The sequence below is a fragment of the Eleutherodactylus coqui genome, chromosome 4 (genome assembly GCF_035609145.1).
Source record: "Eleutherodactylus coqui strain aEleCoq1 chromosome 4, aEleCoq1.hap1, whole genome shotgun sequence".
NCBI lineage: Eukaryota > Metazoa > Chordata > Amphibia > Anura > Eleutherodactylidae > Eleutherodactylus > Eleutherodactylus coqui.
Genome location: NC_089840.1, coordinates 121,011,360 through 121,037,911, shown reverse-complemented (window position 1 = coordinate 121,037,911; position 26,552 = coordinate 121,011,360). Strand labels below are relative to the sequence as shown.

At 44.6% G+C, this 26,552-nt stretch overlaps 1 protein-coding gene across 1 annotated transcript in view; it reads right to left on the bottom strand.

The window, feature by feature from the left end:
- Positions 1 to 385: 385 nt before the first annotated feature.
- WNT2B (Wnt family member 2B) overlaps positions 386 to 26,552 on the bottom strand; it is a 97,856-nt gene continuing 71,689 nt past the window's right edge. Inside the window, exons 3-5 of the mRNA XM_066600041.1 lie at positions 13,223 to 13,500; positions 12,122 to 12,386; positions 386 to 1,493 (exon numbers count right to left, since the gene is read on the bottom strand). Coding sequence (XP_066456138.1) covers positions 1,264 to 1,493; positions 12,122 to 12,386; positions 13,223 to 13,500 — 773 coding nt within the window. The 3' untranslated portion in view covers positions 386 to 1,263. The remainder of the gene's footprint in view (positions 1,494 to 12,121; positions 12,387 to 13,222; positions 13,501 to 26,552) is intronic.

Here is a 26,552-nt window from a genome sequence, read left to right as displayed (position 1 = left end):
TTTTCAGAGCCAGATTCTTGATGGTGGTCAAGAATCTCCAAGACAGCCATACTTCAGAAATGCCATTGATATACAGCGTTAAAGAACTCCCGAACACCATTGCTGGGATGTGATTGTATCACTTATCACTAGCTATGCTCGCTCATGACCTGTTTGAAAATAACAAGTGGAAACTGGAGAACCCATTAAAGACCATCATCCATTAAATGATCTGCACTTTGCCAGCTATTACATTAAATGAAGACCAAGTGCCCTCATTTGCCCACACTTTTACCACTGTAGATACCTAATGAAGATTGTCCGATGCAAATGTATCACTAATATTTTATTCTGTTCCTCTTTATAATGTATACGAATAAATAAATGTTCTACAAAATGTCCTTGGTGGGCAAAAGAACACAAGAAAAATGGTTGCAATATAAGTTTATATAGAATTTTCTTAAAAAAATATTAAAGCAGTATACACATCATACAAGCAAGTTTACAAAATGAGGGTGTGATAGTCACATCCGTAGTCATTAAAAACCAGAATCAGTCTCCATTTTATACTTATTTGACTTTAGAAGTTGGCACAGTGGATCCTCATTTTGTACATGTTCATTAAAGAAAAGTTTTTGAAAAATCCCTATGGCTTTCCAAGCAGCTTCGCAAAGGTTGGTGACTTTGCCAGTTCGAACATATTCCTCTAAACTGATATGCTGTAATCCAAGCACGAGGATGTCTCTAACCATAAAAATGTCAATGTGTGCATAAGTGCAGCTACATACATCCTTCCAGTGAACTTTATCCATGATTCTGAAAGTGGAGAACTGTTGCTGATCCCTTCACCGAAGGGGTTCCCAAATACTCAATATTTAGAGACTTCTGCAGTATGTTACTTTTAATTTTGCTTTTCTCATCAAAATATGTATGTATATTTGTAGCACATTGATCAAAAGCACTTGCATATAAGGACCAAACTCCATTAATGATAAAGCCACACAGCAGGAGAAAGCTGTAAAGCAGCAGTTTGGTGAGTACCGCTTGTAGACCAGGAATCACAATTTGAGAACCATTTTATTTTATTGCAAACTTTTCATACAAAAGGATTGGTTCTTACTTGGCCTTTGTTAGAAGGTCCACAGTGCATCCTGGGAAGTAAAGTCTTGTCTTTAGTGCCTTGCAGAATTACTTAAATAAGAAGCCATGCAGCCATACTACACTTATACCCAGAATCCCACGGGGCCCGGGACTTCTTGTCCGACGAGCAGTCCTTGCTTGAATTCATGTCTGGTCAAGCCATTCCGCCCTTTTGGGTGCTTTACATGTATGCACATCCACTGTCTCCTCACATTCTTTACACCGCACGGCACAACACCAATGAAATTTGCATTCGCATTTGGTTGTCCTGGTAACTCGGGTGGTGTCATAGCCCCTTCCACAACACATAACTTCACAGCCATCTGTCCCACGGGAGGTTTTGTTGCATACTCTTCCGGCAGTACCCAAGGAGCCTAGAAAGAGAGCAGCAAGTTGTAAGATTTGGCTACCTCAACAAATTACACTTACAAAATAGATTAAATGAAGGGGCGTTTAAATTTACATAGACACACTACATTCGAGCTCCATGTTCAGTGTGTAAGTCACAAAATACTAGTACTCCCAATGCATAGACGTCTAATCATCCCATACAGTTCAAGGTACTCTGTGGATCTTCTCCACAGCATGGGAATGAGAGTTCTTAAAATCTCTAGTTGGCCTGTACAATAATGCTCTGCTGACAAATCTTCATGTGGAGAATAAGCAGCGTATACACCACATGTGAACATATACTCTTCTGAATTTGCATACATTTTATACACATGGTAAGGCTGGTCTCACAGGTCTGGATTTGAAATGCAGATTCAGTGATCGGCATCCGCGTCGACAATCTATAGTAAAACACAGGCATTGAAAGGCATGTATTTTCGATTTTTCCTTTGCACTCGCGGATACGAATTGTGTATTCCGTGAGTGGAAGAAAAATCACAGCATGCTCTACTTTACCACTGATGTCAATGGAGGCATCCAACCTGCAGTCCATATGCAATTAACATTGCATATGGGCTGCGGGTACTCGCATCATCGCTAAGCTACGGCACGGGATATGCAAAAAAACTACAAAATACATTTACTGCGCATGACCGCCTGTGAGCCTCTGTGGTCATCCTCAATACAGGTAAGTGCTGTACGCAGGGTTACTGGCCGGGCTCACAGCCGATCCATGTTAGCCTGACCTAAGGCTGGGTTTACATCTGCACTAGAAGGAGGTTCCGTTGCATATCTGGCACAAAATACCGGAAGAAATATTCCTGCATGCAGAGATTTTTCTTCTGGTAAAATCCTGGAAGCTGAGCGGAAACCGAAGGGACCCAATTATAGTCAATGGGGTCCTTCAGTGAGGTTTGGTTCCGTCATAAGATGAATCTGTTCGGCTATGCAGATTCCACTTTTTTACTCTCGAAAGCGGAACCCCCGACGCAGATGTAAAAGCAGCTTAAGGCATTACTGTTAACTCTCGGCCCAGTTAGTGTTTATACCTTGAAATGCATGTTATATATTTTTCAAAATTATGACAATTGTATCAGTTCCAAGTATGAAGTCAAACTGGTATTTAGTTTAAGAAATCAGAATTCACCATATTACATATTATGGACGAAATACGGTTGGCTTGCGGATAGAACCTAGAGGCCAAAAAGAAAAATCTAGCAACTTGACCGTGGAATAAAATTCAAAGCCTCTTTAAATATTGAAAGACATGAAAAATGTGTGGAAATGTTCACAGTTGTTTCAAGTGTACTTCTGCTTTTACTGAACTTTAGTTTTTAATCTTTTTCGTTTTTTGTGTATTTCCAACATTAGTTCCGCTGTTGTTCCTGCCCCCTAGCTAATACTGCATATGAGGTACCAATAGCTAATTGTCATATGGCTCTGGATCAAGATGTTCCACATAGTCTCATCATGTGAAGTACCACAAAGTATTTTAAATTGTCTATTATATATCTACTACAGTGCATAGTCCTACCTGGAGACTGGACAGAGACCTTTTGCAAGTAACTATACAATAGCAGAAAAATGGCTGTGCTTGAACAATTCCCTATGAAATCACAGAACCTAGTCCTCTAAGCAGCTCTTACACACAAACTTGCAAAGGTGGAGACACAAGTGTGCGAGTTAATCTATATAGAAAAGACTTTCTCAGCCCTCTTTAGAAATTTTAATGGTAGGATATGGTGACTTTCTTGCACTTTTGGGCTTAGACGTCTACACTCACTACAAGACTCTTTCATTTTACTCATCTTATGTAAATATGGTTGTCATAAAGGCGGATATGAATTCAGCGTGCTACTAAACCATTTGACTTGGGGCTAGATCTGAGGGCTGCATGTGGGAATCCTTGGTTTTTACCCTTCAACTCCACCAATTAGCACCTGCTTTTCACTGTGGGGAATCCCAGACAGCTACCCCAGAGATAGTCTCAATTAAAACTTGGTCAGATTTACCATAGCGTGGTACCAGAGGGTGTAGATAGAGATATAGTCAAACAACAGAGGCGAGGTCAGGATAGGCGAAATTGTTGCATAGATAAGGAACAGGCCGAGAGTGAGAGCAGACAGCAAGCATTGAAATTGTAGACAATAAGCAAGGTGAGACCAGGACAGGAGAAGGAAAGGGCAGGCACGGATCAATAACCAGGGCATCAGCGAGAAACACCTCAGCACCTTTGCACATTAGGAGACACTCAGGCACCCTCTAGTGGGGTAGTGGGCCTTAAATAGACTGGAGCCTCTCCAGATTGGCCAGGGAAAACTAGAAAGCTGGGTGCGCACTGGCCTTTTACGACATAGGCAGAGTGTACACATGCAACCTCCAGCACCAGTTTAAGGAGGAAGGACATGGCGTCTGCTGCAGGTGCCATGAAGGTCATGGGGCTGGACATGTCAGATGACAGAAGGAGGTAAGAGACACTGTCAGCCATGACCAGCAGCAATAGCAAAGATACATTATGGTGAAACATTTTAGAATGCTGAATAAATACAAAGTTATAGCAACCAGTTACACCTTTGTCCTTGTGATTTGTCCCTGTCTGAGATTAGGCAAATATTGCTTGAGTTGGGTGCTATATGGCTACATGTCCATGCAAGACTGTTGTGCATTTTTAGTTTTCCTGAGGTTGCATGTTCTCAAATAATTCAGCATATGATATGAATGATTCATCATATTGTACAGTTTATTCTAGTAAACCGTAGTGGAAAACCCTTGTATAACACAATCATCTCAACAGAAATATTAAACCTACCGGTATTAATATTTTACACCAACCATTACAGCAGCAGGAGGTCCATCCATTTTATGGCCTACTACATTTATGATGTCTAATGCTCATCAATGAAACATAACCTGATAAAGAACATGATCATTTTTTCTGTTTTTTATTATTTCATCCCCTATATTTTTCCACACACATCCTCTGATACTAGGGATGACTTCTTAGTTCCAGGAAGCTGCAACACTATAGCCCTGTCACTCTGATATCTCCAAGTATTGTTTTGACATCTCCGGGTCTTGTTTGACATCTCTAATTGATATTGCATTCTTTTGGTAATAAACTCCTTTTCATCTTTTTTTCTGTGTGGCCTTCTTCATCTCCCTCCAGCAACTAGAAGAATGAAAGGATGAGACTTCCATTGAAACTTGTTAGTAATATTCCCTGAGGGCATGTGCTACTTGTAGGGTTACGTGAAAAATCATGTTCTCTTTAGCAAAATTAACTTCAGAGCTTAGGAGAATTCTCTAATGTGGAGCTTCACTATTGTTGTTAAACCTTTCCCTGTCAACAACTTCATCCCATTCTTCACAAATTGGATATTAGAAAAGACTTTCTGACAGTGAGGGTGATTAATAAGTGAAACAGGTTGCCACGGGAGGTGGTTAGTTTTTCTTCACTGGATGTCTTCAAGCTGGTGTTAACTGGATCCATCCAGAGATGGTCAAAAGCTGAGCGTTAGAGATTAAACCTCTGGATTCACCAATTCCTGTGTTCACCATCGACGTCTTTCTATTGGCATAGAAGTGTTTATAGTTCTGTTTTCCGGAACTTTGTCTAAAGATCAGATAATTCCATTCTGAGACTATCACTTTATATCATGAAATCCCTCCCAATGCAAGTAGTTCTAGGTTTGCCATGGTTGTGCTTGCATAATCCTGTGGTGGTTTGGAAGGAGGGAGACATTTCTAAATGGAGCCCATACTGTAAGAGTTGCTGTATATCAGTAATGGTGTCTTCCATTCAAGTCGATGAATTGCCTGAATTTATAGCTGATTTCGCTGATCTTTTTTTCAGGAGGGGGCAGACTAGTTACCACCTCACAGAGAAAGGGATTGCTCTATTGATCTTATCCCAGACTGTAAACTGCCAAAAAGCCGTATGTATAGCCTAACTGCTCCTGAGAGGCAGTCTCTAAAAGAGTATATCCAGGACAGTTTGAGAAAGATAAGCCACTCAAATTCTCCACTGGCCGCTGGGTTCTTTTTTGTCAAGAAAAAGGATGGGGATTTGTGTCCCTGTCTTGATTTCAGAGAGTTAAACAAAATCACCAAGCATAATCTTTAACCATTGCCACTCATTCCAGACCTGTTTTCTCAGTTGAATGGTCTCAACTGGTTTTCGAAGTTGGATTTACGAGGGGCATATAATTTGATTCGGATTAAGGAGAGGAACAAGTGGAAAACCGCCTTTAACACCCCTGAAGGGCATTTTGAGAACTTGATGATGCCTTTTGGCTTAACTAACACTCCAGCGGTTTTCCAGTCCTTTATTAATGAGGTCCTCTATAAATTTATCGGCCATTTTGTTCTGGTATACCTTGACAATATTCTTATTTTTCACCAGATTTGGATTCAAACATTTCTCATGATCGTCAGGTTCTCCAAGCATTGCGGGTTAATAATTTGTTTGCGAAATAGGAAAAATGTATTTTTTCCGTGCAAGTAATCACTATTCTGGGACATATTATTACCCCGAAAGATTTCAAGATGGATCTAGAGAAGGTCCGGGCAATGCGAGACTAGGTGCTACTGGAGAATGTGAAAGCTCTGCAAAGGTTTCTGCTGTTCGCCAATTATTATCGAAAATTTATTATGGGATTTTCAGTGGTGGTTGAACCTCTGATGGTTATGACAAAGAAGGGTTGTTTATCTCTAGAGATGAGCGAGCATACTCGTCCGAGCTTGATGCTCGTTCGAGTATTAGGGTGCTCAAGATGCTCGTTACTCGAGACGAGCACCACGCGGTACTCGTTTCGATTAAATGACCACTGACCATTGAATTCAATGGAGCTGGCAATACAGCCGGCTCCATTGAAAGCAATGGGCTGCCGGAGATCGCGGGATGAATTGTCGGGAAGGGCTTAAATATATAAGCCCTTCCCTGCAATTCATCCAGAAATGTGTAAAAATAAAAAAATATATACTCCCCTTGTCCCGGCAGAACGATGTTAGCCCATTGAATTCAATGGAGCCGGCAATACAGCCAGCTCCATTGAAAGCAATGGGCTGCCGGCGATCGCGGGATGAATTGTCGGGAAGGGGTTAAATATATAAGCCCTTCCCTGCAATTCATCCAGAAATGTGTAAAAATAAAAAAAATATATATACTCACCTGGTCCCGGCAGACAGAGTTCAGCGCGGCCAGCGGCAGTCCTCCTGAACTGCTCTGAACAGCTGTGAGTAGTATTCAGCAGAATGGGTGAGTGACTGCTGCCTCTCATCTGATTGGTCCCGCTGAGCCAATGAGAGGCAGCAGTCACTCACCCATTCATAAATTCATGAATGGGTGTGTGAGTGAGATCTGCCTCTGATTGGTCAGGCTGTGACCAATTAGAGGCAGCTCATTCAGCAGGCGGGGATTTTAAATCCCCGGCTGCTGAATACTACTCACAGCTGTTCAGAGCAGTTCAGGAGGACTGCCGCTGGCCGCGCTGAACTCCGTCTGCCGGGACAAGGTGAGTATATATATATTTTTTTATTTTTACACATTTCTGGATGAATTGCAGGGAAGGGCTTATATATTTAACCCCTTCCCGACAATTCATCCCGTGATCGCCAGCAGCCCATTGCTTTCAATGGAGCCGGCTGTATTGCCGGCTCCATTGAATTCAATGGGCTAACATCGTTCTGCCGGGACAAGGTGAGTATATATATATTTTTTTTTACACATTTCTGGATGAATTGCAGGGAAGGGCTTATATATTTAAGCCCTTCCCGACAATTCATCCCGCAATCGCCGGCAGCCCATTGCTTTCAGTGGAACCTGCTGTATTGCCGGCTCCATTGAATTCAATGGGCTAACATCGTTCTGCCGGGACAAGGTGAGTATATATATTTTTTTTTTTACACATTTCTGGATGAATTGCAGGGAAGGGCTTATATATTTAAGCCCTTCCCGACAATTCATCCCGCAATCGCCGGCAGCCCATTGCTTTCAGTGGAACCTGCTGTATTGCCGGCTCCATTGAATTCAATGGGCTAACATCGTTCTTCTCTGCCACAGCTGTTACAGCTGTGGCAGAGGAGAACGATCTTTATGCTGACAGTGCGGGGGGGGGGGGGGGGTCTCACTCTTGCCACTATTGTGGCTTACTAGTGGGACCTGGGAACTTGAGATGCAGCCCAACATTATATAGCCCCTCGCCTGCCCTATCCGTTTCTGTGTCGTTCCCCTCACTTTCTTGAATTTCCCAGGTTTTCACAAATGAAAACCTTAGCGAGCATCGGCGATATACAAAAATGCTCGAGTCGCCCATTGACTTCAATGGGGTTCGTTACTCGAAACGAACTCTCGAGCATCACTGAAAGTTCGACTCGAGTAACGAGCACCTGAGCATTTTGGTGCTCGCTCATCTCTATTTATCTCCTAAATAGTCCCCAAGGGCATTACAATTTTTTCATGCTTTGAAGAGATGTTTTGCAACAGCTCCAGTTCTAGTGCAACCAGACTGATCCAGAGCTTTTGTGGTGGAGGTTGATGTTTCAGAGGTTGCGGTTGGAGCAGTACTTTCTCAGGGAACTGGTACATTGCAAAATCCAAGTCCATGTGCGTTTTTTTCACGTACATTTTCTTCTACTAAGCAGAATTACGATATTGGTGACAGAGAGCTGTTGGCAGTTAAATGGGCTTTTGAGGAGTGTCATAATCTCCTAGATGGGGCTCGGAATAAGGTGACAATTTATACGGACCACAAAAACCTGATCTACTTAGAGTCAGCTAAAAGACTTAATCTGAGACAGGCGCTGTGGTCACTATTTTCCTGGCATTTTGACTTTGTTGTTACTTATCCTTTCCAGGAATTTTGTCCCGGGGGCTTTGGACGAACCTCCTGTACCCATTCTTTCTGAGGGGGTTGTGGTGTCAGCAGTTTCACTGGATTTGAAGAAGTAGGTCGGTAAAGCGCAGGATTTAGCCCGTCAAGGCGGCGGGAAAGCTTTTTGTCCCTATCCATTTGAGACGGCAGATGCTGTTGGACGTTCATAGTTCCATGTTAGTTGGGTACCCGGGGATTAATAATACCTGAAAATTACTCACTAGAATTTTTGATGGTCTTCTTTATGACAAGATGTATACAGTTTTGTCTTTTCTTATGAGGTTTGTGCCTAGACAAAATCGCCTCGTAATTCTTCTGCTGTGAGGTTGATGCCTTTAACTGTGAAACCTTGGACTCATTTAATTATGGTCTTTATTACGGATTTGCCACTTTCTGAGGATAACACTATCATTTTGGTGGTGGTTGATAGTTTTAGCAAGATGTGTCATTCATGTGTCATATCATCCAGAGACTAAGAGATGTAAACAGAATCTGGAACAATAATTGTGGTGTTATGTCTCAGAGAATCAGGGGATTGGTTGGGATTTTTGCCATTAGCGGAGTTTGCATTAAACAATAGATCATTGAAATCTACAGGGTCATCGCCAGCTGCTGAAGGCTCATTTAAATGCAACTGAAGCTGATAAAGTGCTAATGGGTCTTAGTGCCCATTAGTGCTTTATACAAAATGATCGCTAGAACTGTCAATCTTTCAATTGTTTGAAAGATTGTCTTTTCGTGTAAATGAGCCTTAAGAGTGCATTCACACGAGCATGTGCGTGTATAGGTGCACACAAAACCGTGCACCCACGTATGTGCACAAACACGTGTGAATGCAGGTCTGTGCAGCTTTGCTTTCAATGGGACCGCAGCTGCTGCCGGTGGCCCCGTTGAATGCAATAGGATGCCAGCAACCCCTGCAGTGATGAGCTGAGCGCTCTGACCAATCACAGGCAGCACTCAGCTGTCATTCAATGAATGTCTGAGCACTTCCTGTGATTGACTGTGCTCAGCTAATCAGATACAGCCCTTTCAGTGGGCGAGTATTTAATGTACCAATGGCTTTTTATCACTGGCTAACATGGTACAGCACCCTTGGATTATAGAAAAATGCAAACTATACGCTATGCACAACGTGTTTCTTTACTGCAGAAGAATATGCTGATCTAATTTGATATCTGTGGAGCAGTGCAATTTTTTAATTAATACTGGCCACTGACCAAAGAAATCAGTAAAACATCTACCCACCAGCCAATTGCCACTGGGGGTCCAAAACATTCCATTTTTATGTTGGAAAATGTACTTATGTGACTGATATCTGAAAGTTATTTGCCCAAAAAAATAAATCAAGTTACCCACACTGTATAATATACTGGAACCCTCATGCGCTACATAACTATATGTATCACACTTCAGAAACCTCTATTCACTAATAGCCATCTGTTGGTTTTTAAGACTACTCCAGGGATGTGACCTAAGGATTTCCGTTGTGAAAGTCCATACCCATATCCCACAAAGGTGTCACAAACCTAGTAGGACATATAGGGTTCCTTTTCACCAGTTTAGGATAAGCAATGGCAGTGTCGTAGTGCAGCATCTAAATAGGCCCCCTGGTCTTCACCAGGCCCACCACAAAGGATTATGGACTTAGTTGCTGTGGAAGCGCAGGTCCCAGGCCTCTACCTACCCCTTTAACATGGCTAATTAAAGATACACAGGTGATGATTTGAAGAAGCTATGCCAAATCACAATCCAAGATAACAGTCAAATAAAGCTAAGGTCCGGGTCACAAGCAATGGTACAGAAGCAAATTCACAAGCCAAGGTTAGATGCACAAATAGACAGTGTGCAGGGCAAATACAAGAGTTTCGGAGTGAGGATGCAACATAATACCTTGGCACGTGTTGGTGCTCAGAGCAAGGTGCTCAAAATTGTAGGTAGTGCCACATGCCAGCCAGTAGAGGGAGCTCTGGCATTTAGTAGCAAGTGCTAGCCAATAGGAGCTTCAGTGTTGGAAACAGCTGAAAGATTATCTCCGTACAGTTTTTGGAAGGATCGGACCTGTTACTTAAGGGCTATGCATCCTTTTGTTACATGAGGGGTATTTAAAGATGACCAGTGAACCATCACTACACCTCGGTCTACTCTAAAGTTACACAGTGATTCCATTGAGTGAACATTGGATGAGCCATATTGGAATATTAATGGGGGAGTTTGGAAAATAGATGTCAGTTAAATAATTGATCAGTTGGCTGCTTTTTGGCATTCATAGCTATTTAAAGAGGTTCAGCAGGCATATTGTACCTTCTGATCTGACACCGGTGTGGAGAGACAGAATTGCATGCTGGACAAGAAAGTTGCTGAGGGAACTATTTATCACTCAGTGAGTATTGTGCGTAGGTTTCAGAAGAGCAACTGCGCACAATACTTGCTGGGCGTCCGCTGGTTGCCTAAAGTGACCAATAAGCCATTTTTATATTTTTAACAATTCTTCACCCAGAACGTTTTTCCACCTAAACTATGCAGTTTTGTGCTTTAATAGCTTGTGATGTTATGTTTCAACCACCAAAGAAAGCTTGTTTTGTGACACCTAAGTTGTTTAAGGAAAACTAAGTTAAATGGTCACTAACTTTTCAAACAACTTGTGCTTATGTGATAGCCAATATGATAACTAGCAAACATATCATTTACTTTGTTTACTTAAAATGATGTTTTGTGCTGAAAAATCACTCTATATTTCTGGCCATTAATTCTAATTTGCTGTCCACTGCCTGTTGTCAAGTGATGCCCATCTCTAATAACTGAGCTAGCAAAATAGAAAATAGGAAGTGAAGGGGGGGGGGGGTGACACTCATAGAATCTATAGAAGGGGAGAAGGAGGTAGAGAAGCAGAGACTCACACTGAGGTGCTATTAGAACTAATGATGAGTTATTTACTGTTATTCACATCTCCAGGGATTTTTCTCTATGTGTTACAGACACTTAGAGAGCAGAATATGCAGTTTTCTCTGTACACAGTATATAGAAGAAATCATGACAGCAGGCTGCACTAGCTCAAAGAGAACTGAAAATTGGAGATATAGCCTGCAAAAGGGAAAATACAGGATACAAATCATATAATGGTAAGACATATAGTTATTCCTTTTGTACGCACATGGCAGCTTATTCTGAAAACTCATCTGAAAAGTTAGGGAAGCTTTAACTTAAAGGGCACGTGTCATTTCCTTCATGCTGCCCTGACCAACAAGGGATGAGTCTCACTTATTCGTGAGGTACCTCTAGCCACACCCACTCACCATGATTCATAATTTGTTTAGCTATTACAGTGCATACTGAGAAAATAATCAATCGGGGTGGGTGGGATGGGCTATGAGCCTCTCATGAATACGTGTAACTCATCTTTTGCTGGGAGCTGCACAAAGAAGCCATAGGCTCTCAGAAAACACTGCACTTTACCCTATAAGCGACAGACCTCAGTGGGAGTCGCAGAAGGGATATGGCAAGTTCCTCTTAACTACAAAATGATAATGTGGAATAAAACAATAGAGATCTGATATGTCAAATCTGCTTTTCGCGGTCAACTTTTAACCAAGAGTAAACTTCTGATTAGTCATGTTTTGGATGCCAGAAGATGAAATAAAGTCATGAATTTTGCAGGAATGGGACTGCAGAGAGCCTGAGGGCATTTACAGCACTTTAATGGAATGTTTCTTTAGAAATTCAAGACAAATGAGTCTTACCTGCAGACTTGTCCAGCACACAATAATCAGGAGAATTCTCAAAGTACACAAGATCCTTTTTAGTGGGTTTTTCAAAATTCTGATTGGCCACAGTGAAGCTAGTCCCATCTTGATTCATGGTGACCTGGATTGCTCCATTGTATTTCTTTCTGAGAAGGTCCCCTGTTTTTCGAAAATCCGACATGGTCTTCCAACAAGTCCTTAATGTACATGACCCACTGACCCCGTGACACTTACATTCATGCTTCATGAAACGTTTTACTGCCTGTTAGACGGAAGACAGGAATCAGATTGAAATATCACATAAAGATAAAGGTTTCTAGACACTCAGTACATCTGAGACAAGCTTTTACCATCACAATGGCATAATGATTCACGGCACCTAGCCAGCTCTAACCGACATTATTGAGTCAATCAGGGGTTTTATTTTCGTAAGTTCTCCTAGAAATAGGGATCTCTTTTTGTGAGGGGTATGCTTATTAAATGAAGTGCTGCTCATAGTAATGTTTACAACAATGTTATAAACTGCCTAATCTAAGCTTAATAATCTATGTAAACCTCATATATGACCCTGTTTGTAAAATAGGCTTATTTTTATCCAAAAATAATTTGTGACATAAGGGTTGACAAAGCAATTAAACTGTTCAGGAGAGAAAAAAATCTGAAATATCCAATTTGCAGATGATGCAGATTATTGGCTTTGGAAATCTGGCAGATTGTTTCCCATAAACCCCCTTCTCTTTCGATGTTGTCTTAAGACTCACCTTTAAATTATAACTATTTATGGAGGACCATAAATTTCCCAGAATGGAAATATATTTATTGCACAAAATATTCCTGCCTTAACCTCTAGTGGGCTTAATAACATTAATAGCTGAAAAAGTGTAGACATTTTGCCTAGATCTGGAGACATCTGGAAAAATTAGGTGCGGGGGGGGGGGGGTGTCTTCTTCTGCTTAATGGACTTTTTGGTTTTACACTTAACTAATTCAGCTAAACAGGTGAATTGTTGCTATGATCCAAGAGGAAGACTTATCATCTCTGTAAAGCATTCTTTTCAGAATTGTCATGTATGTCTCTATAAGACTCAGAGCAACTCACCATTCTTCCAACGCGGTTATTGTGCAAGTTCATCAATGCCCGGGCATCCCTAACTCTTTTTTCTTTGGCATCCACAAAATCCTTAGCAAATTTAATTCCAAAGTCAATGTTGTCACTGCAGCCTCCCCAGTCGAACTCTCCCTTTTCGTCCCTCCAGCGCCCTTTCTTTTTTGGGTCACAGGTACATGATTTTAGTTCACCTTGACTGCAAGCACGGGTAATTGCATATACCACTCCAGCATAGGAAATTGCATAGACAAAAGCTGCTTCTCGGCTACCTGTAAGAGATTAAAAAACAAAATGACTGCTATGTACATATTATCATTGGACTATGAAGTGAAAAACACTCCAAACTATACAGTAAAGTAAGAAAAGTACATTTTGAATTTTTTTAGAACTTATTATTAGAATTAGTGTACAGTGAAATAAAGATCGCGCCCATCTAGACAAGATTTTTCTGTGATGGATTTTCGATTTCCTTATATCCAATGAGTAAGCCGCCTGAATATAAATCTAGTACAGGTTTGAAACATATTGTGCTTTGTTTTGATACTAATAAAGGATACTAAAAAGTAAGCTGATTCTATTGCCACCAGAGCTCTGTTCTAACTACATTGAGGAAGTCATGTCAGATAGCGATATGTGTTGGGTCCTTACTAGAGATGAGCGAACACCAAAATGTTCGGGTGTTCGTTATTCGGAACGAACTTCCCGCGATGTTCGAGGGTTCGTTTCGAACAACGAACCCCATTGAAGTCAATGGGCGACCAGAGCATTTTTGTATTTCGCCGATGCTCGCTAAGGTTTTCATGTGTGAAAATCTGGGCAATTCAAGAAAGTGATTGGAACGACACAGCAACGGATAGGGCAGGCGAGGGGCTACATGTTGGGCTGCATCTCAAGTTCACAGGTCCCACTATTAAGCCACAATACCGGCAAGAGTGGGCCCCCCCCCCTCCCAACAACTTTTACTTCTGAAAAGCCCTCATTAGCATGGCATACCTTTGCTAAGCACCACACTACCTCCAACAAAGCACAATCACTGCCTGCATGACACTCCACTGACACTTCTCCTGGGTTACATGCTGCCCAACCGCCCCCCCTCCCCCCCACAGCGCACACCAAAGTGTCCCTGGGCAGCCTTCAGCTGCCCTCATGCCACACCACGCTCATGTCTATTTAGAATTGCGTCTGCCATGACGAGGGACCGCAGGCACACACTGCAGAGGTTGGCACGGCTAGGCAGCGACCCTCTTTAAAAGTGGCGGAGCGATAGCCCACAATGCTGTACAGAAGCAATGAGAAATAGAATCCTGTGCCACCGCCATCAGGAGCTGCACACGTGGGCATAGCAATGGGGAACCTATGTGCCACACACCATTCATTCTGTCAAGGTGTCTGCATGCCCCAGTCAGACCGGGCTTTTTAATTTATAGACACAGGCAGGTACAACTCCCTATTGTGAAGTCCCTGTCGACCCACAGCATGGGTGGCTCCCTGGAACCCACCGGTGGTACACAGAAATATCCCATTGCATTGCCCAACACAGCTGAGGTAGTAATGTCGTGCTTAATGCAGGTGGGCTTCGGCCCACACTGCATGCCCCTGTCTGACTGGGGTTCTTTATAAGTGTACAGATGTAGTAAAAACTCCGTGTGCACCTACAGCATGGGTGGGTGCCAGGAAGCCACCGGCGGTACATAGAAATATCCCATTGCATTGCCCAACACAGCTGAGGTAGTAATGTCGTGCGTAATACAGGTGGGCTTCGGCCCACACTGCATGCCCCAGTCTGACCGGGGTTCTTTAGAAGTGTACAGATGTATTAAAAACTCCGTGTGCACCTACAGCATGGGTGGCTCCCTGGAACCCACCGGCGGTACATAAAAATATCCCATTGCATTGCCCAACACAGCTGAGGTAGTAATGTCGTGCTTAATGCAGGTGGGCTTCGGCCCACACTGCATGCCCCAGTCAGACTGGGGTTCTTTAGAAGTGGACACATGTAGGTTAAACTCCCTGTGGACCCACTGCCTGGGTGGGTGCCAGGAAGCCACCGGCGGTACATAGAAATATCCCATTGCATTGCCCAACACAGCTGAGGTAGTAATGTCGTGCGTAATACAGGTGGGCTTCGGCCCACACTGCATGCCCCAGTCAGACTGGGGTTCTTTACAAGTGGACACATGTAGGTTAAACTCCCTGTGGACCCACTGCCTGGGTGGGTGCCAGGAAGCCACCGGCGGTACATAGAAATATCCCATTGCATTGCCCAACACAGCTGAGGTAGTAATGTCGTGCATAATACAGGTGGGCTTCGGCCCACACTGCATGCCCCAGTCAGACTGGGGTTCTTTAGAAGTGGACACATGTATTAAAAACTCCGTGTGCACCTACAGCATGGGTGGCTCCCTGGAACCCACCGGCGGTACATAAAAATATCCCATTGCATTGCCCAACACAGCTGAGGTAACGTCAGCTGTAATGCAGGTGGGCTAAAAATTAATTTGATTACACTGTAGGCGAGGGCCCACAAAAATTGCTGTATCAACAGTACTAATGTACATCCCAAAAATTGGCCATGGCCAGCCAAGAGGGCAGGTGAAACCCATTAATCGCTTTGGTTAATGTGGCTTAAGTGGTAACTAGGCCTGGAGGCAGCCCAGTGTAACGAAAAATTGGTTCAAGTTAAAGTTCCAACGCTTTTAAGCGCATTGAAACTTATAAAAATTGTTCAGAAAAATTATTTGAGTGAGCCTTGTGGCCCTAAGAAAAATTGCCCGTTCAGAGTGATTACGTGAGGTTTCAGGAGGAGGAGCAGGAGGAGGAGGAATATTAGACACAGATTGATGAAGCAGAAATGTCCCCGTTTTGGATGGTGAGAGAGAACGTAGCTTCCATCCGCGGGTGCAGCCTACGTATTGCTTACGTATCGCTGCTGTCCGCTGGTGGAGAACAGAAGTCTGGCGAAATCCAGCCTTTGTTCATCTTGATGAGTGTTAGCCTGTCGGCACTGTCGGTTGACAAGCGGCTACGCTTATCTGTGATGATTCCCCCAGCTGCACTAAACACCCTCTCCGACAAGACGCTAGCCGCAGGACAAGCAAGCACCTCCAGGGCATACAGCGCTAGTTCAGGCCACGTGTCCAGCTTCGACACCTAGTAGTTGTAGGGGGCAGAGGCGTCCCCAAGTATGGTCGTGCGATCCGCTACGTACTCCCTCACCATCCTTTTACAGTGCTCCCGCCGACTCAGCCGTGACTGGGGAGCGGTGACACAGTCTTGGTGGGGAGCCATAAAGCTGGCCAGGCCCTTAAAGACTGTTGCACTGCCTGGGATGTACATGCTGCTCGATCTACGCACATCCCCTGCTACCTTGCCCTCGGTACTGCGCCTTCTGCCACTAGCGCTGTCGGCTGGGAATTTTACCATCAGCTTGTCCGCAAGGGTCCTGTGGTATAGCAACACTCTCGAACCCCTTTCCTCTTCGGGAATCAGAGTGGGCAGGTTCTCCTTATACCGTGGATCGAGCAGTGTGTACACCCAGTAATCCGTCGTGGCCAGAATGCGTGCAACGCGAGGGTCACGAGAAAGGCATCCTAACATGAAGTCAGCCATGTGTGCCAGGGTACCTGTACGCAACACATGGCTGTCTTCACTAGGAAGATCACTTTCAGGATCCTCCTCCTCCTCCTCCTCCTCCTCCTCAGGCCATACACGCTGAAAGGATGACAGGCAATCAGCCGGTGTACCGTCAGCAGCGGCCCAAGCTGTCTCTTCCCCCTCCTCCTCATGCTCCTCCTCCTCCTCCTGTACGCGCTGAGAAATAGACAGGAGGGTGCCCTGACTATCCAGCGGCATACTGTCTTCCCCCGCCCCCGTTTCCGAGCGCAAAGCAGCTGCCTTTATGGTTTGCAGGGAATTTCTCAAGATGCATAGCAGAGGAATGGTGACGCTAATGATTGTAGCATCGCCGCTCACCACCTGGGTAGACTCCTCAAAATTACCAAGGACATGGCAGATGTCTGCCAACCAGGCCCACTCTTCTGAAAGGAATTGAGGAGGCTGACTCCCACTGCGCCGCCCATGTTGGAGTTGGTATTCGACTATAGCTCTACGTTGTTCATAGAGCCTGGCCAACATGTGGAGCGTAGAGTTCCACCGTGTGGGCACGTCGCACAGCAGTCGGTGCACTGGCAGCTTAAAGTGATGTTGCAGGGTGCGCAGGGTGGCAGCGTCCGTGTGGGACTTGCGAAAATGTGCGCAGAGCCGGCGCGCCTTTACGAGCAGGTCTGACAAGCGTGGGTAGCTTTTCAGAAAGCGCTGAACCACCAAATTAAAGACGTGGGCCAGGCATGGCACGTGCGTGAGGCTGCCGAGCTGCAGAGCCGCCACCAGGTTACGGCCGTTGTCACACACGACCATGCGCGGTTGGAGGCTCAGCGGCGCAAGCCAGCGGTCGGTCTGCTGTGTCAGACCCTGCAGCAGTTCGTGGGCCGTGTGCCTCTTATCGCCTAAGCTGAGTAGTTTCAGCACGGCCTGCTGACGCTTGCCCACCGCTGTGCTGCCACACCGCGCGACACCGACTGCTGGCGACATGCTGCTGCTAACACATCTTGATTGCGAGACAGAGGAGGAGGAGGAGGAGGAGGGTGCTTTAGTGGAGGAAGCATACACATCCGCAGATACCACCACCGAGCTAGGGCCCGCAATTCTGGGGGTGGGTAGGACATGAGCGGTCCCAGGCTCTGACTCTGTCCCAGCCTCCACTAAATTCACCCAATGTGCCGTCAGGGAGATGTAGTGGCCCTGCCCGCCTGTGCTTGTCCACGTGTCCGTAGTTAAGTGGACCGTGGCAGTAACCGCGTTGGTGAGGGCGCGTACAATGTTGCAGGAGACGTGGTCGTGCAGGGCTGGGACGGCACATCGGGAAAAGTAGTGGCGACTGGGAACTGAGTAGCGCGGGGCCGCCGCCTCCATGATACTTTTGAAGGACTCCGTTTCCACAACCCTATACGGCAGCATCTCAAGGCTGATGAATTTTGCTATGCGGACGGTTAACGTTTGAGCGTGCGGGTGCGTGGCGGCGTACTTGCGCTTGCGCTCCAACAGTTGCGCAAGCGACGGCTGGACGGTGCGCTGAACTACACTGCTGGATGGGGCCGAGGACAGCGGAGGTGAGGGTGTGGGTGCAGGCCAGGAGACGGTAGTGCCTGTGTCCTGAGAGGGGGGTTGCATCTCAGTGGCAGGTTGGGGCACAGGGGGAGAGGCAGGGGTGCAAACCGGAGGCGCTGAACGGCCTTCGTCCCACCTTGCGGGGTGCTTGGCCATCATATGTCTGCGCATGGTGGTGGTGGTGAGGCTGTTGGTGTTGGCTCCCCGGCTGAGCTTTGCGCGACAAAGGTTGCACACCACTGTTCGTCGGTCGTCAGGCGTCTCTGTGAAAAACTGCCAGACCTTAGAGCACCTCGGCCTCTGCAGGGTGGCATGGCGCGAGGGGGCGCTTTGGGAAACACTTGGTGGATTATTCGGTCTGGCCCTGCCTCTACCCCTGGCCACCGCACTGCCTCTTGCAACCTGCCCTGCTGATGCCCTTGACTCCCCCTCTGAAGACCTGTCCTCCTGAGTAAGCGTTGCACACCAGGTGGGGTCAGTCACCTCATCGTCCTGCTGCTCTTCCTCCGAATCCTCTGTGCGCTGCTCCCTCGGACTTACTGCCCTTACTACTACCTCACTGCAAGACAACTGTGTCTGATCGTCATCGTCCTCCTCACCCACAGAAAGTTGTTGAGACAGTTGGCGGAAGTCCCCAGCCTCTTCCCCCGGACCCCGGGAACTTTCGAATGGTTGGGCATCAGTGACGATAAACTCCTCTGGTGGGAGAGGAACCGCTGCTGCCCAATCTAAGCAGGGGCCCGAGAACAGTTCCTGGGAGTGTTCCCGCTCCTGAGCAGGTGTTATTGTAGTGGAGTGAGGAGGCTGGGAGGAAGGAGGAGCAGCAGACAGAGGATTCGGATTGGCAGCAGTGGACGGCGCAGAACTGCGGGTAGACGATAGGTTGCTCGAAGCACTTTCTGCCATCCAGGACAGGACCTGCTCACACTGCTCATTTTCTAATAACCGTCTCCCGCGTGGACCCATTAATTGGACGATGAATGTGGGGACACCAGAAACGTGCCTCTCTCCTAATCGCGCAGCAGTCGGCTGCGACACACCTGGATCAGGAGCTTGGCCTGTGCCCACACCCTGACTTGGCCCTCCGCGTCCTCGGCCGCGTCCACGTCCTCTAGGCCTACCCCTACCCCTCAGCATGCTGTATTACCAGTGATTTGATTTCACAGGCAGCTAATAAATTGGCGCAAGACTGCAGGCCAAATATAATTTTTTCCCTTTTTTGAAAACGAAAGGCCCCACTGCCTCTAGTGAATGAATAATCTAAGTTTAATAACTGTGCTGTTTTCCTGCTAATGTGTCACAGAACGTGAGGGTAGCAGAGTTATTAACTGTGGCAGAGCAGGTATTTTTTTTCCCAATTAAGGAAAGCAAATGGCGAAGCCAGGAGTAAAACGTAGCTGGGTGCGTCTGATTTTTACAGGTTGCACATGCAGCCGACACGTGTCCACCGCCCTTAGGACGGACAGAGGCAGGACAAATAGAATTATTTTCCGTTTTTTTGCACCAAAAGGCAGCACTGCGTATATTCTATGAACATGAGAAGTTTAATAACTGTGCTGTTTTCCTGCTAATGTGTCACAGAACGTGAGGGTAGCAGAGTTATTAACTGTGGCAGAGCAGGTATTTTTTTTCCCAATTAAGGAAAGCAAATGGCGAAGCCAGGAGTAAAATGTAGCTGGGTGCGTCTGATTTTTACAGGTTGCACACGCAGCCGACACGTGTCCACCGCCCTTAGGACGGACAGAGGCAGGACAAATAGAATTATTTTCCGTTTTTTTGCACCAAAAGGCAGCACTGCGTATATTCTATGAACATGAGAAGTTTAATAACTGTGCTGTTTTCCTGCTAATGTGTCACAGAACGTGAGGGTAGCAGAGTTATTAACTGTGGCAGAGCAGGTATTTTTTTTCCCAATTAAGGAAAGCAAATGGCGAAGCCAGGAGTAAAACGTAGCTGGGTGCGTCTGATTTTTACAGGTTGCACACGCAGCCGACACGTGTCCACCGCCCTTAGGACGGACAGAGGCAGGACAAATAGAATTATTTTCCGTTTTTTTGCACCAAAAGGCAGCACTGCGTATATTCTATGAACATGAGAAGTTTAATAACTGTGCTGTTTTCCTGCTAATGTGTCACAGAACGTGAGGGTAGCAGAGTTATTAACTGTGGCAGAGCAGGTATTTTTTTTCCCAATTAAGGAAAGCAAATGGCGAAGCCAGGAGTAAAACGTAGCTGGGTGCGTCTGATTTTTACAGGTTGCACACGCAGCCGACACGTGTCCACCGCCCTTAGGACGGACAGAGGCAGGACAAATAGAATTATTTTCCGTTTTTTTGCACCAAAAGGCAGCACTGCGTATATTCTATGAACATGAGAAGTTTAATAACTGTGCTGTTTTCCTGCTAATGTGTCACAGAACGTGAGGGTAGCAGAGTTATTAACTGTGGCAGAGCAGGTATTTTTTTTCCCAATTAAGGAAAGCAAATGGCGAAGCCAGGAGTAAAACGTAGCTGGGTGCGTCTGATTTTTACAGGTTGCACACGCAGCCGACACGTGTCCACCGCCCTTAGGACGGACAGAGGCAGGACAAATAGAATTATTTTCACTTGTTTTACAAGCAAAAGGCAGCACTGCGTATATTCTATGAATAATAACTGTGTTGTGGCCCTGCCTATACAATTCTTTCCCTGCAGTATCAATGGAGGGTGCAATGGTCTGCAGAGGCGATTTTGAGAAGCAAAAAAAAATGCAGCACAGCTAACAGCAGCCTGGACAGTACTGCACACGGTTAAATATGGCCCTAGAAAGGACCGTTGAGGTTCTTGAAGGCTACACTCACTCCTAACACTCTCCCTGCCTATGCAGCACTTCTGTCCCTAATGCCAGGTGCAACGCTCTGCAGAGACGATTTTGAGAAAAAAAAAAATTGCCACTGCTAACAGCAGCCAACACACAGCTATCAGTGGCCCTAATAAGGACCTTTGGGGGGTCTTGAAGCCTACACTAACTACCAATTCTTTCCCTACAGCAGCTCCGGTACAAACAGCACTGTCCCTCATCTAACTCACACGGCATCTGAGGCGAACCGCGGGAGGGGCCGACTTTTATGTTCGGGTGACACCTGATCTTCCCAGCCACTCACAGCAGGGGGGTGGTATAGGGCTTGAATGTCACAGGGGGAAGTTGTAATGCCTTCCCTGTCTTTCAATTGGCCAGAAAAGCGCGCTAACGTCTCAGGGAAGGAAGTGAAAGTAACCAGAACACCGCATGGTGTTCGTTGCGAATAACGAACATCCCGAACACCCTAATATTCGCACGAATATCAAGCTCGGAAGAACACGTTCGCTCATCTCTAGTCCTTACTTACTCTCTACCTCTGGTCTTACTACATAGTTTTTGGTATTCCTCTTATGTGGACATGAAACTGCTCGAGGCATTATTAAGTAGTAACACAGTATATAAGATCAAAAAAGACACATGACCATCCAGTTTAGCCTATTACCCCCCAATGTTGATTCAGAGGAATGCAAAAAAAAAAACAACAATGAGGCAGAAGCCAATTTTCCCTATTTCAGGGGAAAAAAATCCTCCCTGACTCCAATCTGGCAATCGGAATAATCTCTGGATCAACAACGACCTTTTTGAAATTCTGAAGGATTCTAACATATAATATTGTAACTCTTAAGAAAGGTGGCCAGGCCCCTCTTGAACTCTTTTATCGAATTCACCATCACCACATCCTCAAGCAGAGAGTTCCATAGTCTCACTGCTCTTACAGTAAAGAACCCGCTGCTATGCTGATATAGAAACTTTCTTTCCTCTAGACACAGAGGATGCCCCCTTGTCTAGAGGTAATAATAAGAATCTTTTTTTTATAGTATCAACTTATTCCGCAGCGCTTTCGAACCACATAGGGAACACAAATAATATGAAAATTACAAACGTTACATGTGGCATTCAATTATTGGAAAACAAAAGGGGTAGCGGTGATACAGAAGGTACAGGGGCAGACGGTGGAGCAAGGGGGAACACAGCAATGCGACGATAACGTGATATACAGTTGTTAGGAAACAAACGGGTTGGGGGTAGTACAGGAAGTATGGGGCAGGAAGTGAACATAAGAGGCAAAAGTGGAAAGCCATAGGGAGGGTCAGGGGGCATATTGTGGAAGTGGGGGATTAGATCAGGAGGTTTGGTATGCTTCTATGAAGGGGTGCGTCTAAAGTTCTGCGTGTCAGGGATTCTCCAGATATTTTGGGGTAGAGCATTTCAGAGGATCAGTGCTGCTCTAGAGAACTTTTGGCGGCGAGCATGTGAGGTTCGTATTAGAGGGGTGTTTAGTCTGAGTGTGTTAGCAGAGCGGAGCATGGGGATGGGTGATGTATGGACAGAAGGGAAGCAATATACGTAGAGGTATTCAATCTTATTGCAGGAGTATGATTCTAAGTAAATTGGCATCTTATTAGATATATTTCTATGTGTAACTGGTTGTACTTGTAGACTCTTATACGTGCATTTACGTATGAAGTCCTGAGCTTATTAGTGTGTGTGTGTGTGTGTGGGGGGGGGGGGGGGGGGTGGGTGGAGGATGAATATACACATATTTAGTTGCATTTTCTGATGATTGTATCTTTCGTTTTTAGTGTCTTAATCACTTTAGTTTAGATGCTCTAATAAAGATGTAATATTTTTTTGCTAATCATATGTAGTATTTTTCATTTCTCCACAACTATGCTTATATTGTACATTATCTCTTCCTGTCTTGTGCTAGATACAAATTATTACTGGACTATGTTGAATCAGTAAAAAATAATCTAAATTATACAGAAAAGTAAATTTAGTACTTTTCTTTAGAATGTACTATTAGATTTAGAATCAAGGTACAGTGAAACCTCTCCAATAGAGAAGACCAACTCTAGCTAGACAGGATTTTTCTGTGACAGATTTCCAATTTTCTTATATCTTATGTATGTTGGGCTTGTTCTTTGAGAGCACCGTCCTTCTAAAAGACTCTTTTCACTGGAAATTTAAGCGGTCATCTGCAAGAGGTTTTATTGTATTTGCATATTTTTAATAAACATGAACCAATGTTTGTTTTATAGGCAGAAAAGAAGAGGAACCAGCATACATTGCACATTATGATGCATATCACAGAAATATGAACTGGACCGGAGCGATGATAAACTGGGAAGTCAGCAAGTAAAGGTGGCCATATACCTTAGATAGCAGTCAGCCTAATGCGCATTCAGCTGTCAACTATCCCTTCTGATGCCCCCAAGATACATGCAGCTTAGCTGAGGGGAAATGCGGAGGGGAATAAGCCACTGCCAGACATCTTTTTGGGGTATATCTCCCTTCAAAACAAGGCATCAGGTATGTTTTCCCTGACATCTGTTGTCAGGGCAAGTCTAGTTACTCACACACACATTAGATGGTTAGTCAAACTCACCAAAATTGGCAGATTTGGCTGACGTTTGTCTACTGTGTATGGCCGTTTTAAGTAGTGGCAGGATGTAAGCAGTCAGCCAGTAGATGAAGATACCTGCTGAATTTTGAAGGATGATTTAGCACTTCTTGAGGTATATCAATTACAATTTTTGTTTACTCTCTCACCCATGATAGGACCTCTGCAGAGGACCTCCCACCGCTGGAAAGGAAACCTGAAGAGATAAAAGCAGGACACACCTCTCCCTACCTCAGTTCAGGTTTCCTGTCCAGCCGTTTAGTCTCTGGGAAGTACCGTCCATATTATTGGAATACACCTTGAGCAGTAGGGCCCCCTGGTTTACCTGACCTTTTGGGATGGTTTGTGAGGGCATAAGTCTCCTGGGGGAGCTATCCTTAAGTCTGGTGCAAGTCTGGGGTACTGCTCCTCTTGTTCCTCTTTGGAATGAACTTCTGGCTGAGCCAGTGTGCACAACTACAGATGCTAGTCCTTGGGGATGGGAAGCCCATGGACTGACAAGTTTTCATCAGGGTCAGTGGGGAACTCCTCTTCCCCTTTCTTTATCAAATTTCAAAGAGCTTTCGGCAGTCAATTGGGCTCTAAAGTAATTTCTTCCACAGATTTGAAACCGAAATGTGAAGATTTTTTGAGTAACACAACTATGGTGTCTTACATCAACAATCAGTGAGAAACGAGATTAAGCACACTGATGAATTTAACCAGCTGAATATTTTTAATAGCAGGGTCCCATCCCACATACCTGGCAGCAATACATCTGAAGGGGAAGGAGAATCAGACAGTGAGCTTTCTGAGCAGGTTCAGACTTGACTATTTGAAATGGTCACTAAATCTAGGGATTTTAATACTGATAGGGGTAAAGTGGGAAAGTCCATTGATAGATCTTTTTGCAACCAGGAAGAATGACAAGATTTGAGATTTTTCAAGATTTGAGATTTTTCTCCCTACAACCATCAGATCATTCCACAAGTCTGGATGCTCTCCTGCAGTCTTGCAAGAGAGAAAAGTGTTATGCATTCACTTCTATTTGCCTAATCCCTAAATAAAATCAGAGAACAGTGATTCTAATAGCTCCCTCTTGATCCAAGAGATCCTGGTTCACCTACCTAAGAACTATGTCCATAGACCAGCCTTGGAACTTACTGACTCATGAAGATCTGCTGTTTCAGGACCCAGTTCTTCATCCCAGGGTCCCGAGCCTTTACTTGATAGCCTGGATTCTGAAAGGGTGCTATTAAAACAAAGGGACTTATCTGATATTGTCATTACTATGATGCTTGTGAGCTAGAAAATGGTCACTTCAGACATCTACTTGAGAGAGTGGAAAGCTTTTTAAACTTTTTTCAGGATAAAGTTGATCCTCTCAAAGGTCCAACTTATTCTTAATTTTTTCCAACAGGTTTGCATGTTACCAAAGATTTAAGATCTTCAGAAAATCTCCCCAGATTAATGGGCAGCAACAATTGCTTGTCTAAAGATAATTGCTGATGTCTTTCCTCTTTGGCATTGGGTTTACACACATCTGAATACTCCAGGTCAGCAAACTGCCAAAATTTATGCTGTCACAGAAGTGGTCACACTTGCTGATGATCAATTAATGTTATTTGTCGGAGATTGTCTTTACTTACTTTTAAGACCTTCTAAGGACCAGATATATCTTATTATGTCCTGATACATAAAACCATAGAATTTAAAGATGGTGTACTTAGTTTTTCTCATGACTGTATATATGGAACTACTTATGGCCAGTTTGGGCCCAAATTGACTAAATTACTCAAGCACATGAAAGAACTGTATGTATGGAGGCCCTATGAACTTCATGAGGTTCTGAACTACACTTCAATTGCAACCATGTGATATCTCTGCATTGGGCTATATTACTGAGTTATTTTATCACCTACAGCATCCGAGGGAACATGGTAAAAAAAACTTTCCATATGAAATTAGAGGCATACATAGATAAAGTAGGAACACGTAAACTACTGTAGACATTGTATTACCTCCTCATGCAACTTGGAGGTTGTACTGAGTACAACCATAAAGAACTCCCCAAATTGGTTAGAAATCTTAGTGGTAGTGATAAAAGTCACAGTATGCTGAATCATTGGATTATTTATGCATATTATAATAAAGTTATGCATCAACAGTTGGTTTTGCACTTCTGCTTATATTTTATTTCTTAATATAGTTAATCTTTTTCTTGGCTAACCCCCTAACTCCTTCAAGTTCCCTTCATGAGGTTCCAGCCATTGGCATGCATAAGAGAGGGCGGTTCTATGGTGTAGAGTTTTGCCACATAGGACAAGAATATGTTTCCTCTTAAATGGAATTTCCATGCGGCTTGGGCCATTTCCCTTTTCCATTGTTTGTTAAAGATACATTTACTACATGGTCTGCCTCTATGGTATGTGCCCATTTGGCTCCAGCACCAGCTAAACATATCAAGATGATAATGGGCGACCTCTATGTTAGAATTTACAATAGGGGTCCTTAGAATCCTATTGGATATGTTGAACTGAATTGTTCCCTGAGGACTGGAGTTGGGAAACACTGTGTTAACAGGTTAAAGAGGCATTTTGGGAGTTTTTTATTTTTTCTATTGATGACCGACAGGGACTTGCCGCTCAGATCCCCAATGATCAGCTGATTCTTGGGGCTGCTGTCATTACAGTTAGCAGAAAGTACTGACCAT